Source organism: Sorex araneus, chromosome 9, assembly GCF_027595985.1.
Source record: "Sorex araneus isolate mSorAra2 chromosome 9, mSorAra2.pri, whole genome shotgun sequence".
NCBI lineage: Eukaryota > Metazoa > Chordata > Mammalia > Eulipotyphla > Soricidae > Sorex > Sorex araneus.
The window spans coordinates 50506733-50526889 of NC_073310.1; the positions used below are offsets into that span (position 1 = coordinate 50506733).

The 20157-nt window shown below is 40.1% G+C and overlaps 1 protein-coding gene across 9 annotated transcripts in view; it reads left to right on the forward strand.

Moving 5' to 3' along the window:
- The window catches only part of ARHGAP12 (Rho GTPase activating protein 12), a 114830-nt gene that overhangs the window by 83689 nt on the left and 10984 nt on the right, over positions 1-20157 (forward strand). For all 9 annotated transcript variants that reach the window (XM_055147346.1, XM_055147347.1, XM_055147341.1 and 6 more), the window contains 4 exons: positions 5787-5848; positions 8262-8343; positions 12734-12835; positions 16407-16505. In XM_055147346.1, coding sequence (XP_055003321.1) covers positions 5787-5848; positions 8262-8343; positions 12734-12835; positions 16407-16505 — 345 coding nt within the window. The remainder of the gene's footprint in view (positions 1-5786; positions 5849-8261; positions 8344-12733; positions 12836-16406; positions 16506-20157) is intronic.

Sequence of the window (20157 nt, forward strand, 5' to 3'; positions counted from 1 at the left end):
ATTATTGTCACATTTATAGTCTATCAATCTGTCTAGAAAATAGACTGTTAACGTATTTTAAATATAGGTAGTATTGGGGCCAGAGAGATAGTACAGTGGGTAGGGCATTTTGCCTTGCCCATGGCCAATCTGGGTTCTGTTCTAGGCATCATACATGGTTCCCTGAGCAATGCCAAGAGTGATCCCTGAGTGCAGAGCCAGAAGTAACCCCTGAGTACTGCTGGGTGGTGTCCAACTCCTCCCCCCTTGCTCCCGCCAAATAAAAGTAAATGTAGGTAGTATAGTATTACTGTAAATTAATAGCATGTTATTAACCTACTAGTAAACTGTTGATTTTAGTAACTTATTTAATCTTGGTAAAGGGAATTTCTAAATAATTCTAGAAATACGCATTTTCTGTGTTCCACACGGAATTGCAAAGAACTGTTTGTGGATTATTTCCCTGTGCGTTTACTTCTTGTGTGAAGCTGGACCTTAGCTCAGCCCCTCTGGGCTCACAGTCCCCTCTGATGGCCTTCCCAAGGAGCTGCCACGCCCGCCTTTTCTTCCTGCATTCTTAAGCTGAGGTGGGGAAAATGAGGGATCTGAAAAGGCATTTATTCTACTCTAGGCATTTTTTTAACCTAATTAGTTATACATCATTTGTTTCCATCCTGACTCTGGCTCTTCCTCTGAATTCTTCCGTTCCGGGATCCTGTTTTGTCCTTCCCTGTTTGGACTTCTGTCCGCCTAAACCTCAGTCTCTTCCCTCTGTCCTCTTCCATTTTTCTGTTTCTTGCTATCTTTTCAACTCCAACTCAGTCAGGTCAAGGGTATAGTCCCTTTTTCTTGATGAATTAAACATTGTTTTGAAATAAAGCTGTAAAACTCGGCAAAAGGAAGCTGCCAATTTAAGAATGAAAAGGATACCATAATCAGTGTTCCAACCTGATGTCACCATGTGCTCTCTGCAGGTGGCCATGGACCTCTTGTTTTTGTGGTGTCAAACCAGGGTCTCACACATACAAGGCCAGTGCGTACTACTGAGCCACACCTCAGCCCTGGAGTGAGTTCTCCCTCCCTCTCTCCCTCCCCCCTCCCTCCCTCCCTCTCTTCCTTCCTTCCTCCCTCCCTTCCTCCCTCCCTTCCTTCCTTCCTTCCTTCCTTCCTTCCTTCCTTCCTTCCTTCCTTCCTTCCTTCCTTCCTTTCCTTCCTTTCCTTCCTTCCCCTCTTCTCCTCCTCCTTTCTTTTTCTTTCCTTCTTTTTCCCCTTCCTCCTTCCCTCCATCCTTCCTTTCTTCCTTCCTTTCCTTCCTTTCTTTCTTTCTTTCTTTCTTTCTTTCTTTCTTTCTTTCTTTCTTTCTTTCTTTCTTTCTTTCTTTCTTTTCTTTCTTTCTTTCTTTCTTTCTTTCCTCTCTTTCTTTCTTCCTCTCTTCACTTCCCTTTCCCTTTTCTCCCTCCCTCCCTCCTTCCCTTCCTTTCTTCCTTTCTTTTGTTGGTTCTCGGGTCACACATGGTGGTACCCAGGGGCTTACTCCTGGTTCTGAACTCCGGGGTCAATCCTGGGCACCTTATGGGCTGTCGGGGATTGAACATGGGTTGACCATGTGCAGGAAAATCATCCTACCTGCTGTACAATCACTCTGGCCCTGGAGTTCTTTTCATACAGAATAAGTGATTGGGGAGAAAGCTCAAGTCCAGGATGCAGCTTAAGTGATAGAGCACACTGCTGGCACGTTGGAGGCCCTGGGTCCCCAGCACCACATGCCCTCCCCTGCCACAAGTGGCACGCCCATGCCATCTCCCTGCAGCAAGGGCGTTTGGGCTAGGGGTGACCCCTAATAAAAAAGAAAAACAGAATAAGTAAGCTTATATAATGGTATGGTGTTAAGAAAAATCATAGTGTTGAGACTTCTAGAATAAGTAAATCCTAAAGCAGGTAACTAATTGTCAGGAGGAAAGACAAAGAAGACAGGGAACACATGGAGTGACTGTTTAATGGGTTTGATGTTTTACGTGTTTCCCGTTAACATAAGAGGCTGAAGCTGCACATGATAGTTATAAGCTATAAATATGCTAAAGACCACTGAACTGTCTACTATAAAATGGTCAGGAGTGAATTTTGATATGTGGATTTCTTCTCAATAAAAATTCTTAAAAAGAATTATGTGGCAGAAATTTTAGTGCTTAAAAGGTAAAGTTTTATTTTCTCCACCGATACTCTCATATGTATTCTGAGTGCTGTTAATTTCTTGGTTAATTATTTCAAGCATGCATTGACTGCCAACTCTATGCTAAATGGGTTATACATTGGTGAATATAACAGATGTGGTCCCAGTGTAGACCCTAAAGATGAATCATAATATACATGTCATTGAACTTTGCATTCAATACAATGACAGAAACAAACTGAGGTGGGAAGCACAGCATTTCTCTCAGGAGTGGTGAGGAGAACCAGAGAGATAGTACAGCAGGGAAGGCACTTCATTCCTGAGCCCCCTAGAAGAGACCCCCCAGCACAGAGTCTTGAGAAGCCCTGGAGTAAGCCTTGGGTGTGGCTCAAAAATAGGGTCGAGGGGCTGGAGCAATAGCACAGCGGGTAGGGCGTTGGCCTTGCATGCAGCTGACCCGGGTTTGATTCCCAGCATCCCATATGGTCCCCTGAGCGCCGCCAGGAGTAATTCCTGAGTGCAGAGCCAGGAGTAACCCCTGAGCAATGCTGGGTGTGACCCAAAAAGGCAAAAAAAAAAAAAAAAAAAGGATGGAAAAAGAATGGCCAAGCAAAGTCTTCCTGAAAAAGTGTCATTGGTGTGAAGGTTTCACCATCAGCAGATAGTGAAGCGTGGGAGTCTCCTTCACATTCTACAGCTTGTCCTCACACCCCGTCCCTAACTGACTCTCACTTGCTTTCACTGTCCCTGCTTAGTCTGCCCTTCAGTATGTATCTCTGACAGGAATTGCTGGTATGGCCAGTCTTAGTTTATCCTCCTGCCATTGCCGCATCTCCGGATGCTTCTCCACCCCATCCCAATATTTTGCGGAAACTTGAGACAGAAATGATTTGTTCTTTTTAAGGTTCTGTGCTTTCATACTCTGCCATTGTCATCCCCTGCTGTTTCCATCACTACCTTCCTTGGCTAGGCTGTCCATCTCCAGGAAGATGGTCTCACCCCCTTCTCGCTCCGCAGTTGAGTTTGTTACCCCTTCTCACAGCATTTGTCACAAATAACAAAAAGTTCATTTTGTATTTGTATGTTTTGGGTGTGGCAAAAATTTTATTCTTATGTTCTAGCTGGAGGGCTTAATACTTAGAGCGGTATTACTAGGTCGTCATCCCTATAAGAATTTCACGAAAATCGGAATCATTTCCTTGAATGAGATACACACGCACATGTGTGAGCGCGCGCGCGCACACACACACACACACACACACACTCTCACAATCTACTATCAGTCCTAGCTCTGTCATTGACATGGGTAAGAATCCCCGGTTTGGAACGTGCTCATCCTAAAGCTTAAGATACGCCACTGCCACTCTCCCTTCTGTTTTTCTTCCTCTTTCTACCTGTGCTTCATTCCCGCCTCTGCTTTTCTCCCTTGCTGTATCTGGCATAGGCTTGATTTCTACCTCTCCCTGCTTCCAATTACTGTGTTCCCTAACTCACATCACTAGTCCCATTCTCTCAGATTAATATTTTGTTACTTAGCTTCATAGAGCATTGAAAGGTTCTCATCCTTGCTTCAAAAATATAAATTGGAATCTTCTTAACACCCGGTGCATAAATACAATCATAATTATTTTGGTGAGCGGCAACAGAGATCTTTTATGGAAAGTATGAGATTTACCTATCTGATGGGACCTATGGTTTATGAAAAATTATAGTAAAAACTTAATATAGTTTATTAGTTCTAAAGTTCCCAGTCTTCCATAATGTGAAGTTTATGTTTAGTTGTGAGGGGTTTTTTGTTTTTGTTTTTAACAGGCTAGGGAGATTGTCAAACATTATCTTTTAGGATTTTGAGAAAATACCCTTATGTTAATTTCCCATAAAAATGGTTCATGGGTTAGCGGAGTAGAGAGGTATACAGCGGACAGGACGCTGCCTTGTGTATGGCGGACCTGGGTGCGAAGGGCCGAAGCCCATATGATTCCCCAAGCGTTGCCGGGGGTGATCCTGCAGTGCAGTTAGGAGTTAGCTCTGGGCGCCGCCAGGTGTGGCACAACACAAAACAAACTCTTTTTTTCCCCCTGATTAAAAAACATTGCGAAAATAGGTGACATATAAATAAAATAACGAAGGGTGAAGTGTGAATTTTTATTTTATTTTTATTTTTGGATTTTGATTTTTGCATCACACCTGGCGGTGCTCAGGGGTTACGCCTGCTTCTCTGCTCAGGGATCAAACCTGGCAGTGCTCGGGGGACCATATGGAGAGTTAGGAATCGAACCCAGGTCGTCAGCATGTAAGGGAAACGCTGTCCAATGTACTAACACTCTGGCCCTCAAGTAATGGAATTTTTAATCTTTATTGTGTGTATTTTGTTTGTGTATGTTTCAGTTGAAGTAATATCAGCTGTTCTGTCATGTGAATACATTGTCTACAGATGTTTATTGTTGATGTATTTATGACAGTTTCTAATCCCCAGCACAGTTGTTTCAATTGCATTTATTTGAACATAGGACGCTAAGAGGGCTTTATCCATCTTCCCTGAAAAAATTTAAAAGGCCATTTGGACCAGAGAGAGAGAGCGTGAAGGGCCAAGTGCCTGTTTCACATGTGGGGGACCTGAGTTCAGTCCTTGGCTCCCCATGTTTCTCTGAGCAACACCAGGTGTGACTCAAAAACAAACTGCACTGCACTGTCTGCACTGTCGCCCCTCCACCGTTTTTCATCGATTTGCTCAAGTGGGCACCAGTAACGTCTCCATTGTGAGACTTGTTTTTACTGATTTTGGCATATTGAATATGCTATGGGTAGCTTGCCAGGCTCTCCCATGTGGGCAGAATACTCTCAGTAGCTTGCTGGGCTCTCTGAGAGGGACAGAGGAATTGAACCCGGGTTGGCTGAGTGTAGGGCAAACGCCCTATCCACTGTGCTATCGCTCCAGTCCAAACTAAAAAAGGTAGAGGGGGAAAAAAGCAACCATTTCACTGTAGTCTGTTAGCTTTTGCCTTTATAGTTTGATGATTAAAAACCTCTCTCACCTTTTTTAACAGCAGCTGACTGGTGTCTCTAGTTTATTCAGAACTAAATTCATTATATGATAGTATGTTTAATGAAGTACAGTTGGAGTTTTTATGCCACATTAAGGCCAGTTCTCTGCATTGTTATTTATTAAATATGTTCATTGCATCTATTCTATATAATTGTTTTTACAGTCTGACAAAGTATCTTAGAGCTTAAGTATTTTTTTGACTCCATTGTAAAATAACAGTAAAATAAGTTAATTTTTTTTTAAATAGCATTTATCATTATAGTGTTATAGCATTTTCTTTGAACAGGAAGATCTAAATTAATTTCCAGGGCTGGCTTGTAGCACTCATATGGAAGCTAATTTGATAAGAGTACTTACTGACTGCTATGGTATAGAAAAGGTAGTTTTAATTATAAAATTACTGAGAATAACTTTACAGATATATTAGGAAATTACCATGTAATACTCTCTAGGACTAAACACATTGCATACTGACTAATCTTTTCTTTTAAGCTAATTTTTAAAGTACGAGATCATTTTTGTTTAGTCACATGTAAGACCGTGAACCTCATTGCATGAATGACGCTTAAATGGCATTAATCTGTTCCATAGGGTCAAGAGAAATTTGGATTATTAAACGTAACAAAAATTACTGAAAATGGGAAAAAGGTTCGGTAAGTAACGCTGATCTCTCATTTCACTGTCACTATATCACTGTCATCCCGTTGCTCATCGATTTGCTCAAGTGGGCACCAGCAACATCTCCATTGTGAGACTTGTTACTGTTTTTGGCATATCAAATACGCCATGGGTAGCTTGCCAGGCTCTGCCGTTGGGGCGAGATACTCTCGGTAGCTTGCTGGGCTCTCCGAGAGGGGCGGAGGAATAAAACCCAGGTCGGCCTCGTGCAAGGCAAACGCTCTACCCACTGTACTATCACTTTAGCCCATCTGTCATTTCATCTAAATAAAATTAAAACTATGACTATAATAATATTATAGCACAAATGATTAAAAATTTTGTAAGAATTTCAAATAGGGCCCCAGAGAACGTATCGGAGGTAATGGTGCCTGCATTGCATGCAGTCAACCCCTTTGACTCAGGGGACCACGTGGTGTCCTGAGCAGCATCTCTGGGACTAGCACTGCAGGCCCCTAGGGACCACCAGCATTCCTTGACACATGCCAAGCAGCTCCACTGTATCCATGGGCCCCTGCAGTAATGAACTGCTGGCCAGCCAAGAGGGTGGCTGGAGGGGCCCCTGGGCCCCTGAGTACTGCAAAGGAGATACCTCCTTCCTTTCTGCACCCACCAAAAGGAGAATTTCAAATAGTCTATTTTTGACGTGTAGGATGTTATGAAATGTTTGGAAATTTTTTCTTGGCATATTTCTTAAAACAGTACTAAATTTAGCATTGAGAAGGCAAGGATTCTGAGACAACATTAGCTTTATTTTAAAAAAAAAAAGACAGTGGTGGGGACGAGAGCAATAGGATAGCAGTGGCCAACGTGGGTTCAAGGCCCAGCATCATGTATGGTCCCCTGAGCATCTCCAGGAAAATCCCTGAGTGCAGAGCTGGGAGTAATTCCTAAGCACCATCAGCTGTGGCCCAAAATCTTAAATATATATATATATATATATATATATATATATATATATATATATATTTTTTTTTTTTTTAAATAAGCCAGGGCACTTTCCTTGCACAAGGCCAACCTCACATTCATCCCCAGGACCCCATATGGTGTCATGAGCCCTATCAGGAAAGACTTCTGGTCACAGAGCCAGAAATAAGTGCTTTTGGGTATGGAATCTCCCCAAAAACAAACAAAAAATTAATTTTAAAAAAAGTAATGTACATGGTAAAAAAGTACATGAAATATTTGCTCAAAAGTTGCTCACCTTGGGCTGGAGCGATAGCACAGTGGGTAGGGCATTTGCCTTGCACGCGGCCGACCTGGGTTTGATTCCCAGCATCCCATATGGTCCCCTGAGCACGGCCAGGGGTAATTCCTGAGTGCAGAGCCTGGAGTGACCCCTGAGCATCGCTGGATGTGACCAAAAAAGCAAAAAAAAGTTGCTCACCTAGCCTCTAGTTTCCATGTCCAGAAGGAACCAGTTAAGTCTAATAATAATTCACTGTTTTTTAGAATATACATATACATGCACATAAATTAATTTTTATGCCCAATCTTTTATCAGGTAATATTGAAGATGGTTCTGATTTATTGCATGTAGAGCTGCCACATTGGTTTAACTGTCATATACTTTTTTTTGGGTTGGTTCATCCAACTAGTATTTATTGACTGTTATATGTATCTATATCGCATTTCAGTAACAGGGATGCAAATGAAATGCAGCACACTGGATCAGTTTTCTCCTGAGGGTTTTTTTTTTTTTCTTTTTGGGTCACACCCAGCGATGCTCAGGGGTCACTTCTGGCTCTGTACTCAGGAGTTACTCCTAATAGTACCCTGGAGACCATATGGGATGCTGGGGATTGAACCCAGGTCAAGCGCTTGCAGGGCAAATGGTGTATCCACTGTGCTATTGCTCCAGTCCCTATCTGCCACATAAACATGTTGTTGATCATAGTTTGTTTCTTAGCTTATAAAACTGGTTTGCAACCCCATATAGGGTCACATGCCATAAATGGGTGTCCTGAAATGATGGAAGACCATTTAAACTTAAAATTATTGATTGCTTCAAAGAACTATTTATATAGTTTATGCATATTTATTGTAATAAAATGCACGTGTATTCTGTTAAAATTTTTGTTATATGTTTACACAAGTAAGTGATTCTTCCCAAATGCAGTGTTTGTGTCGTGTAACAAATCACAACTGTGCTGAATTAGTTCTATGTGAACACTACTGGAGAGATCTCTTGTGGCATTTTGAGAGCTATAAAATGTTGGAAATTTCCATTAGTATTATATCTCCGATTAAAATAAAAGCCCAATTGGATTCTTCACATTGACTAAATTGTGGATAGCAGTGATAACTGAATAGGTTTTCTTTTTTAAAAAAAGTTTTGTTCCGAGAATTGGGTGGTGAAGGTTTGATTGGTCATTTTGATGATTACAGGAAAAGCTGGTCGTCTTCGTGGGCCGTGTTGCAGGGGTCATCTTTGCTCTTCACCAAGACCCAAGGAAGCAGCACAAGTTGGGTAAGCATTTCTCTCCTTTCGCAGTGTGGTTAGTCCCTTAATTGAATTTCACTGAGTGTGCTAAAGTTCTTTTAGTTATAACAGTGTGCAAATAGGTTAATGAATTTGTAATCCTCTAAGTCCTTCTTCATATGATTCATTTGAGTCATGAGAGAAAGGGCAAGTTATGAGACAAGTCTAATTGTATTGGAAGCAAGAAGTTCTGTTGGATCCATTAGATTAAAGGTACTACTTGGGTACATTAAAACAAATTATATTTCTTGATTTACCTTCAGGATGTTAAAGCTTTTGTGTATTTGTGACTTGCAGGTATTTGGTCAGAAAATGAAGTGGGATCTGACATTTAGGTACCAGCCCGGTGTCCATGTCTACATATAGTGCCAGCCAGCTACAGAATAAAAAAGAAATAACTACCTTTACTTAGGGGATTTTGAAGCTTTTTGCATATTTGAGTGTTTATTATCATTATCCCTAAGTTGTTTGTAATAAAAAAATTTATTTATATTTAATTTTTGTAATTTTGGAATAGCTACTATCATCATCTTATGGTAGATGAGGAAATAGGGTGTTCAACTGGTAAGTGATGAACTCAAAGTCTTGGCATTTTGGCATGAGTCTGTGCTCTAGATATTTCTAAACATTTTGGTCATTGAAGTCAGTGCTTCAGTAAAATTTAAAATGAAGTTAATTTTTTGGATCTACTTTTTAGCACACCTTGATTTTTTAAATAAGTTTCTTTAAAATTAATAGGATCCATCCCCTTTTATGAAAGGGAAGACATTTATAAAATTCAAGCAAAATTATTCTGCGTTTTATAATGCAACAATGTAATAGTCTTCTGAACACTGGTGTTTATGAACACCAGAAAGAGTGTTCCTCTCAAGCACTGATGTGGTAATTTAAAAATTCAATGAATTGTGCACAAATAAGAGCATTCTAAGAATGAATGTTTCTTGTGTTTTCTGCATGATTCCTTTATTTATGCTCTTAACCAAGTATAGTAGAACTTTAGTTTTTCGTATTAAAAAAGTGAGATTTTGGTTTGATTTATTGTACAGTGATTATTGTCTTTTTTCCCCTATGTAAGCATTGGTACTCTTGTGTTACGATTTATTGTACAGTGATTATTCTGTTCCTTCCCTTAAGTAAGCATTGGTACTCTTGTGCTAGTGTTAATACATTTCCAGAGGAAAACACAATTATTTCTATTTGTGACACAAATTTTATTTGAAATTAATTAAAGAAAATGGATAAAAACATTAATGTTTATAAATATATATTTTTAAAGTACCTGGAAGAAAGCTTACTGATTATTTCAGAGTTACTGATACCTAAAGATTAGAAGATGTATTTATTTAAAAGCAAAGAGAGAGTATTGTGGTGAGGGATCATTTAGGTAGACAAATTGTGTTGGATTTAAAAAAAATGAAAACTGGGGGCTAGAGCAATGGTACAGCGAGTAGGGCGTTTGCCTTGCACACGGCCGACCCAGGTTTAATTCTCAGCACCCCATATGGTCCCCTGAGCACGACCAGCAGTACTTCCTGAGTGCAAAGCCAGGAGTAACCCCTATGCATCGCCAGGTGTGACCCAAAAAGCAAAAAAAGAGAAAATTTTAAAAAATATTAGACATGTTAAATGAATATGTTCAGAAAATAATTAGTACAGGTTGCTTTTTCACATAGGAATGAGAATTTTATTTAAAAATTTAATTCTTGAATGACTAACAATTCAAATTTATAATTAAAACTAATTCTCACTCTAAGGGTCTGATATATTCTTCCACTTCACCTATAGTTAAGTTACCATATTACCACGTGGTAATAGTAGAAACATAGCTTAAAAATCACTTAAATGGCCATTTTTCCAGTTGTAGAATTCTAAGTGAATTTGAATAAGGGAGAGTAAGAGAAGTTGTTAAGTAAAATTATATTAATATCATTAATACATTATAGGGGCTGGAGCAATAGCACAGCGGATAGGGCGTTTGCCTTGCATGCAGCCGGCCCAAGTTCAATTCCCAGCATCCCATATGGTCCCCTGAGCACTGCCAGGGGTAATTCCTGAGTGCAGAGCCAGGAGTAACCCCTGTGCATTGCCGGGTATGACCCAAAAAGCAAAATATATATATGTGTATATATATATGACAATAATTTCTAATTATTATAATTCAGACACATATAACCAAGTGAAAGAAGTGAAGTATAGCCAAGTGGGATGTAATAAAATACTTGATTCTGTACTTAGTTCTTAATTTTTATTTTTCAGCAGATTTTTAAATCTCAAATTATCTTGCTTTTTCTGCCCACTTATAACACATAAGGGAATGAACCTAATGAGTAAAAGCAAGTAAGATTTCTTAATTATGATCATGTGTATAATTTATTTTAGCATATACAGCATTTATCAGTACTTAAAATTAGTGATATATGCAGATTTTCTCACTTAATTTTCCTTTTACTCAAAAAGAATTTGAAAGAATTCTAGCTTTGTTTCTTTGCTCAGTCTCTGCTGGATCAGTTGTGGGCAGATTGTATCCCAGTAGACAATGAAATTGAATTACCTGCGAATGATGTTCTAAGGCTAGCACATAAGCAAAAGAGACAAAAATCACCCATCAGGAAAATTGCTCTTGACTCTTAGGAAGCTGCTAGTGAGATGCCACGTCTTTAGCAGAGCCAGTTTTTCTCTTTAGTGTTTGATTGCTTTTTGGATGACTTATATGAAAGCAATATGGTTCTTTCAGATCTAATTCACATTCAGTGCAAAAATCTTTACCAAAATCTGCTTGAAGAAATCTCAGTTTGTGTGTGTGTGTGTGTGTGTGTGTGTGTGTGTGTGTGTGTATTTGGGGTTGGGAATGGTATTTGAGTTTTGAAACTACGTCTAGCTTTGCTCAGGGCTGTCCTCACTAGCTGCCTTCGTGCAAAGCAGGCTTCTTACCTCCTATACTATTTCTTTGACCCTTAGACCAAACCTTACAATTCCTGAGCAAGTACTCAATTGATGGAGTGCTCAGCTAATCACTCATGCCATTTGAAATTTTGTATGTAAAGCTCATTCACGCTTTTTATTTTTTATCAAGTTAAAAACTGAGCTGACCTGAAGCCCTTAGGCTGCATGCAGCAACTGTGACTTTCATGGAGGTCCTCTACATCTAAAACTCAGTGGCCTCTCCTTCTGTTTTCATTTGAATGCGTTCCAGTTTTGTGTTTTTGGAAAAGTTATCTAGTCCCATCAAATTGTTTTACCTGTAACATAGTTTATTCTTGCTTTTCTCTTTTGCTTGCTTTCCTTCATTTATACAGTAGGTTAGAAAAGTTGCATCGCTCAGCACTGTGTTAAGTAAGTGTGGAAATTTAAAAGTCAATCACATGGTCCTTGTCCTAACATAATGGAGAAGAACATACGTGCAATAATAATATGATTTACTACTATTGTGTTCTCTCCCAGAGATTTATCTCAAGTCTGTGAATTGGGGTTGGGGAGTGGGGGGAGGAAGTAGGGGCACTCCCGGCAAGACTGTCTCAGCCGTGTTTCTCCATGGTTCAACGTTCAGGCCCAAAACTCTGGTGCTGCTTGGCCCATTATTATTATTATTGTTTTCAAATCTGACAAAATAGACTAACAAGATTTTTTAATTGAAGAATCATGAGATAATACAGTTACAAAGTTGTTCTCGATTGAGTTTTATTTATACAATGTTCCAACACCCGTCCCTTCAGCAGCGCACATTTCCCACTATCAGTGCCCCCCATTTCCCTCCTGCCCCCCTCCCGCCCCGCCCCCACAGCCTTCCTCTGTGACAGACACTTTCTTCTCTAGCTCTTATTTTCCTCTTAGGCACTGTGGTTACTGAAAGGGTATCTTGCATATCACTTTACCTGCATTCAGCACTCAGTTCTTGTCCAGAGTGATCATTACCAACTGTCATTGTCATAGTGGTCCTTTCTCTGTCCTAACTGCACTCCACCCTCCCCTTTGGGGCAAGCTTCTTACCACGGTCCAGTCTTCCTGGACCTTGCTTTTGTGTCTCTGGGTATTATTCACTTACTATGTTTGTTTGTTTGTGTTACTGTCCCACAGGAAAGCTTATTTCTCTATTACCAACAAGCTTCTTTTTCCTCACACTTTTGGATCTATTCTCTGCATTGATGGGTGAAAAAAGTGATAACATTTGTTTCTTTGTTAAAGTGGTCCTTGAGCCACTTTATTTGAGCTATGTTTTCCATGAGCTATATTTTTCAGTTTTAAACCTTTCATAATAAATAAAGAGAAGAACTTGAAGTAATCATCCATTTGGTTTACTGCTAATAAAATTTGTCTAAACTGTTTTTGAATACACACATGTGCATGAATATTACATGTAGGCTTTTCCTTTTTCTCAAAGTTTGGAAGTAATCAGTCCAAACCGGAGTTCACAGTGGACCTTAAGGGGGCAACGATTGAGATTGCTTCAAAGGAGAAATCCAGCAAAAAGAATGTATTTGAGGTAATAAAGTTTTTTTTTTCTAATTCACATTCTTAATCATAGTAATTGAATATTCTTTTTTGGTTATGTTTGGGATGGTCTTTCAGTATGAATAGTGAAGGCAATATTGGTATTTAAGTCTGTTTATATCATAAGTTTAGGGGAGAAAAGGCTGCTTAAAGATCCAGGCTTCCTTTGTGTAAGTTTTTGAATCACTGACTATACACATTGTAAGTCTTTGTTCCATTAAGCTTGCCTTTCCTCCAGTAGTAATAAAAAAGTATATGGTATTCTTTACCTACAGAGCCTAATACTAAAAAAACAACTTGAAACTCTGCTACTTTATCAGCAACCCTCTACAGTAATACATGATCACATATCTGTTATTTTATACAGGCCCCTCCAGAACTTAGTCACTGTCACTGTCACAGTCATCCCATTGCTCATTGATTTGTTCGAGCGGGCACTAGTAACCTCTCTTATTGAGAGACTTATTGTTACTGTTTTTGGCATATCCAATATGCACGGGTAGCTTGTCAGGCTCTGCCGCAAGGGCTCGATACTCTTGGTAGCTTGCTGGGCTCTCCGAGAGGGGCAGAGGAATCGAACTCAGGTTGGCCACGTGAAAGGTGAACGCCCAACCGCTGTGCTATCAATCCAACCCCAGAACTTAGTAACATAAGGAGATAACAGTTTTGTTTTCTCAGTTGATGATTAAGATTCTTCAGTTGTGATTGGGTTAAGCTGGGTGATTCTTCTGATCTCATTTATACTTCTCTGGGTTGGAGGTAGGGACTGGTTCAGTCGTGTAGAGGCCTGGATGATCAAGTTCATTTGTTTGGTATTGGTGCGAGTAGTTGGTTTAAACTGTTCCTATAAAAGATATCTTATTATCAAGAAAGTACCACAGACCTTTCCACCAATGTCCACAGTTTCCTACCCACCTCCCAAGCCCACCCCTTAGAAGAAAATAATTTATATCACTTGTTACATATATCTCACAACGGTGTTACCAAAGTCATTATTAGGGGATTTACTGAGATGCTAGGGACTTGGAGTGATAGCACGGCGGGAAGGGAATTTGCCTTGCACACAGCCGACCTGGGTTTGATTCTTCCACCCCTCTCGGAGAGCCCCGCCTGCACGGCAGAGCCTGGCAAGCTACCCGTGGTGAATTTGATATGCCAAAAACAGTAACAACAAGTCTTGCACAATGGAGATGTTACTGGTTCCCCCTCGAGCAAATCGATGAACAACGGGATTACAGTGCTACTGAGATGCTAGTTGAGCCTTCTGTGTCACTGATTTTACTGATTGAGCCTAGTAGGCTGCTATGCAACTTTTCCATCTAATTTGCTGTGCTCCTAGTAGGCTGTCAGTACCGTGAAATTTGGAGATGTTGCACGGCCATTTATGTGGCCACATGCTCTAGGAGCTGCAGAACTGGGCTGATTCAGCAGCATAGGAGCTGGTCATGTGCCCAAGGAAGTCAGGTGTAGGTAGGACTCTGGGCTTTCTTGCAGGGTGTGAACTCGGCCCACCCCCATCTCAAGAAGTCTCCAGAGGTCTCAGCCCAAAGACCAGACCAACTTGTCTGGGACAACTCAGCTACAGTGTCACTGCCTAGATAAATTCTTGAAGGAAAGAATCTTGTTTAACTTCCTTCAACCAACTATTTGTCAAGCTAACATCACAACTGGCTTTTAATTTGTTTTTTGAGAAATATCTTTTAAAGTTTTTGGAGTGGTTTTATGTAAGTTTTGGTTTTGGGGCCACACAATTGGCATCAGGGCTACTCCAGGCTCTGTTTAGGAATTGCTCCCCGCGGTGCTTGGTGACCTTGAGGTAACAGATGGAATCTGAGTCTTTTGCACAGTCCATTGAACTCTGTCTCCAGCCCCGAAGAATGCCTTTTTAAAAACATTTTGAAACTATATTTGAGAAATATGTTTCAAGAATGTTGTTTGAGAAACATTGCCATATGTTACTCTAAGAAAAGAAAATATCAGCTACCAACCAGAAAATACAAATATTTTCTCCAATCATCTCAAAATTCTTCCTCAGTCGAGTGTAAGAACTCATTTACAGATAGATTGGTTACTACCTTTATGTAGAATGCTCCATATCTCTAGTTAGCTCATGATTAATTCTTAATTTTGTAGTATTTCTGCACCCAGAGGATGTGATTTTTTTTAATGTAGGAGTACTGCTATTTATTTAGCTATTGATTAAGCTGATTGAATTGGGCATGAACGCCACATTACTTTTATTTTATTTCTTTTATTGAACCACCGTATGTACGAGATCCAGCCATACAATGATCGAACACCCATCCCTCCACCAGTGCACACTTCCACCACCAGTGTCCCCAGTATATCCCCCTCACCCCATTCCAGTCCTCATCCTGCCTCCATAGCAGGCAATTTCCCCAATACGCTCTCTCTACTTTTGGGCATTATATTTTGCTCAAATTTTACCACCACCATTCAAGCCTGCCTGCCAGGGGCTGATATTAGATCATTTATTGTCCATTGCTCATTTTGAATATCATGGGTGCCATGACGATGTGACATTTATTGTCTGTGCCCGCTCTTTATATAAAGCCATTACATTTGACTATTATCTTGGAAATCAAGTCTGACACTTTATATATTTTTGTTTATATCTGTTTTTAAGTATAGTTTATAATTATGTTTAACAAATAATTCAGATTTATTTATAAAATATCATAGATTGATTTCCTTACAAATGAATTATGGCTTACTTTAAGATGAATTGCGTTGATACTTGAACTTTCTCTTTTTTTGGTTTTTGTTGCTGTTTTTGCTTTGTTTTTATGGTGTTCACACCCATTGGGCTCATACCTGCTATCTGGTGCCCAGGATTAAAATTCCTGAGCCACATCTCCAGCCAGTTGACTTAACTTGTTTAGAGTTTGGGAGGAGTCCCCGTCTTCCCCCTCCCCCCCCCCCCGTGGTGGTCAGGCTTTGCACTTGGCTTGGCTGGGAACCATCTGGAGTGCTGGGGATTGAACCTGAGTTGCATGCATGCACAACAAGGGCCCTGCTTACGGTACTATCTCTCTAGCCCAGAAATTAATATTTTTTGGTGGTTTTTTTTTTATTTTTGCTGCATCCAGTAGTACACAGAGAATACCCCTAGTTTGGTGCTTAAGGTACCATGTGATCCATGTGATGTCAGGACTTGAACCTATGGCTTCTGCATCCGGATCTTGTGCTCTAGGCCTTTGAGCCATCTCTGTCTCCCCAGCCCCAAACTCATTTTTTAGTGATTAAATGTACTAGATTTTCATCATAGTTCATGACATTTATGTGAAGAAGTTTGGGGTTTGTAACTTGCTAGATGATCACCAAGAGTTTGTTGTGAGAAATGCCCTCATGCTTCATAAAACAGCTCAGCTGGTATTACTTGATACTAAGATGAAAGATTCAGCCGCTGTGTAATATTTAAAATTTTAATCACCAGTAATATGACATCCACCCTGCTGATGGTTTTATAAATTTTTAATTTAATATATTTATTTGGTCTAAAGTACCAACCATAACTACTTCTGTTCTTTTCTCCTCTAAAGCTGAAAACCCGCCAAGGAACGGAGCTGCTAATTCAGTCTGACAGTGACACTGTTATCAATGACTGGTTTAAAGTCCTTAGCAATACTATCAGTAATCAGGTATGTGTTTGACTTAGGGCGTTTTTGTTTTGTTTTGTTTGTAAAATTGTAGAGCTGTTTCACTTTTGGCTATTTAGTTGGTTGTTTATGAAGTTCCCAATTCATATGTGGAAAAGACATTTTATTTTTTAATATTTATAATTATTATATGTTATCAGAAGTAGGAAAAATAGTTAAGCAATTTGTAGAAGTTGGTAAAAGACTTAATCTTTTTATTTATATAATGTTACTGTATTTTAAAATAGTTTTCAGGAGGCATTGGTCCAAAAAAAATTGTTTAACAAAAAATGCACAGTCAAATTGTCCCCAGCACTTAGTATTTGGGATGTTTGGGATGAGTTGGAGAATCCTTTTACAGTTAGGTGCGAGCAGGTCCGGGGCAGAATCCTGCAGGGAGCGAAGCACGTTTTCTCTGCTGATGTACCCTCTTGCTGCCTGCTTCTAGCCAACTGGTGTTCAGTACCCTCATGTTCCTAATGCATTTATTTCTGTAATAGCGACGAAAAAGAACCCCTAATTGGTTTTCTAAAGCCGTGTTCTCCTAAGAGCAGCAGTAATCGTGCAGGGCTGTTTTCTCACCTCCTCGCCAGGGATCATTATCAACAGCAGAGCTGAAAGCTTTATCACACTAAACATTTTGGAACAGATTGTGGTTTAAGTTTTTTTAACTGTTATAATAATTATTATCTTGGGTTTTGGGCCACACCTGGTGGTGCTCAGAGCTCCTGGCTCTGAACTCAGATGGGACTCTGGAGACCATATAGGGTGCTGGGAGTTGAACCCAGCTCAGCTGCATACAATGCAAGCACCCTGCCTGCTGTACTCTCTCTCTCTCTCCCTCTCTCTCTCTCTCTCTCTCTCTCCCTCCCTCCCCCTCCCTTCCTTCCTTCCTTCCTTCCTTCCTTCCTTCCTTCCTTCCTTCCTTCCTTCCTTCCTTCCTTCCTTTCTTTCTTCCTTTCTTTCTTTCTCTTTCTTTCTCTCTCTCTCTCCCTTCCTTCCTTCCTTCCTTCCTTCCTTCCTTCCTTCCTTCCTTCCTTCCTTCCTTCCTTTCTTTCTTTCTTTCTTTCTTTCTTTCTTTTTTTTTACAGTTTTTTCATAACTGTTTATTTAATCTGGTATCCTAATTAGAACTAGGATCTATGTTTTTTGTTTGTTTGTTTGTTTTTTAAATTCTTTTATTAATTCACCATGTGGAAAGTTACAAAGCGTTCAGGTTAAAGTCTCAGTTATACAATGCTCAAACACCCATCTCTTTCTGTCTTTCTTTCTTTCTTTCTTTCTTTCTTTCTTTCTTTCTTTCTTTCTTTCTTTCTTTCTTTCTTTCTTTCTTTCTTTCTTTCTTTCTTTCTTTCTTTCTTTCTTTCTTTCTTTCTTCCCTTCCTTCCTGACTTGGTTGTCTCTAAATGTTCTTTAAGTTCTAAAATCTTATGATTTATGAAATTTAAAACCACCCAAATTTGGAGTCTGAGTATTTCACTCTCTGTTCTACTTTTACCCTAATCTCTAGATAAGATTTTCCTCTGCAGTTTGTAACGTGCTATGATTTTCTCTATCTTGTCTCCTTCTTTTGCTTTCTATTTATTCTTGAAACCACAGAGTATTCATACTAAAGTAAAAGTAATTAGAATACTTGGCTTATTATTTTTTTGTTTTTATTTTTGTTACGGTGCCAGAGATCAATTCCAGGGCCTCATGCATGCAAAGCATATGCTTTACCACTGAACTACCACTTAAGTACACAGCTCAGTGTTTGTTATTTAATCTCAACTCCAACCAGTTCATTGTTTAATGCCATAGATGTATGAAACTTCTTATTTTAACGTCAGTTTTTTAATCCTTTTCTGCCAGAAACTTAACGTGATTCTTATTAAAATTAAACTTCCTGAGACCAGAATTTTCTCTTCAGATGTACTGTCAGTACTACCTAGTATCGGCTTACAGCTCTAGGCAGTATAATCTGTTCACCGTCCCTTGAAAATAAATACACTTGCATTTATTGAACAAGTGTATGAATACCTTACACAGTGAGGATATAGAGGCACTCAACCAGATGCTTCACTTTTCTCTATGGAACTTAGAGTCAGAAGATTAATGAAGACAGTGACAAGTTAAAATAATGAATTGTCATCAGTTTTATGATCATAGGAGTAAGGGATGCATGGTGTACTGTAAAAACACTTTAAAAAAGGAAAATAATGGAAAGCAAAGCTAATCTAGCTAGGGGTCAGTGAAGGTCTTATAGAGAAAGGGGTATTTTGTCTTGTTTTATTTTTTTAGTTGAGATCTTCAGAATCAAGGAATGTGAACCAATGAAGAGATAGAAAGGTTATTGACTCTGAAATTTAAGAACATATTCTATTTACAAAGTGACAAAGACTTTTAGGAGCAGATATATCAAGAATTACATAAGACCATCAGAAAAAATTAGAAGTATATCATGTACCTGGATTCAAAGATTCAGAAATGTCAAGATCCGGTTTTCTTTTTTTTTTTTTTTTTTTTTGCTTTTTGGGTCACACCCGGCAATGCACAGGGGTCATTCCTGGCTCATGCACTCAGGAATTACCCCTGGCGGTGCTCAGGGGACCATATGGGATGCTGGGATTCGAACCCGGGTTGGCCGCGTGCAAGGCAAACGCCCTACCCACTGTGCTATCACTCCAGCCCCAAGATCCGGTTTTCATACATGTGTGTGACAGTCGCAGATAGGATATTTGAACACTCCCCTTCAGAATCCCACTTGGTTTTCTCTCGAACATGACCAGCTTGTTCTGCTTGTCTTTGTGGAGGCCAGTGTCGGGCGGTGTTTGGGCGACTTTGGTGTGCAGGTGACCCAGTGGTGCCAGGGGCTAAGCTTGGTGCTCCAGCATGCAGAGCTCTGCCCGGCCCAACAGCCGACTCTCAGCTCGACATAGAAGTGCAAAGGGCAAGAATATTCTCAGCCTTCGTGAAGGAGAAAATCGAAGGACTTGCTGTGCTCTGTCCGGAGTGTCGGTGTCGTGGGCCCTGCTCATGCTCGGGCTGGCGAGTAGGTTACTCCGCATGGGACTCGCTTCTGGTGGCGCGCAGAGGACTGTGCAGTGCATAGCATATGTTCCCAGCCCTGTGACCTGTCCCCTGGGAAAGTTCTGTCAATATGCAGTGATGCTGGAACAGACACGCAGGCCTGTGGAACAGAAAGAATCCAGAAACAGGTTCTATTTAGAAGTATACTTTGGACACTTCTTTGCAGACCTAACATAGTAGAAAGAAGAGAAAAAACAGATATTTTTTGGGGGGGTGGCGCAGATGATGCTGGGTTAGCTGGAATATTCAGAAAGAAATTGTGACCTTTTATCACTGTCACTGTCACCCTGTTGCTCATCGATTTGTTCGAGTGGGCACTAGTAACGTCTCTCGTTGAGAGACTTGTTGTTACTGTTTTTTGGCATATCCAGTACGCATGGGTAGCTTGCCAGGCTCTGCCATGCGAGCTCGATACTCTCCGTAGCTTGCCGGGCTCTCCGAGAGGGGCGAAGGAATTGAACGCGGGTTGGCCGCATGAAAGGAGAACGCCCAACCGCTGTGCCATCTCTCCAGCCCCTTTTATACTACACATAAAAAGTAATTCCAGAATTAAGACAGTAGGAAAAGGAAACATGGCTTTTAACTT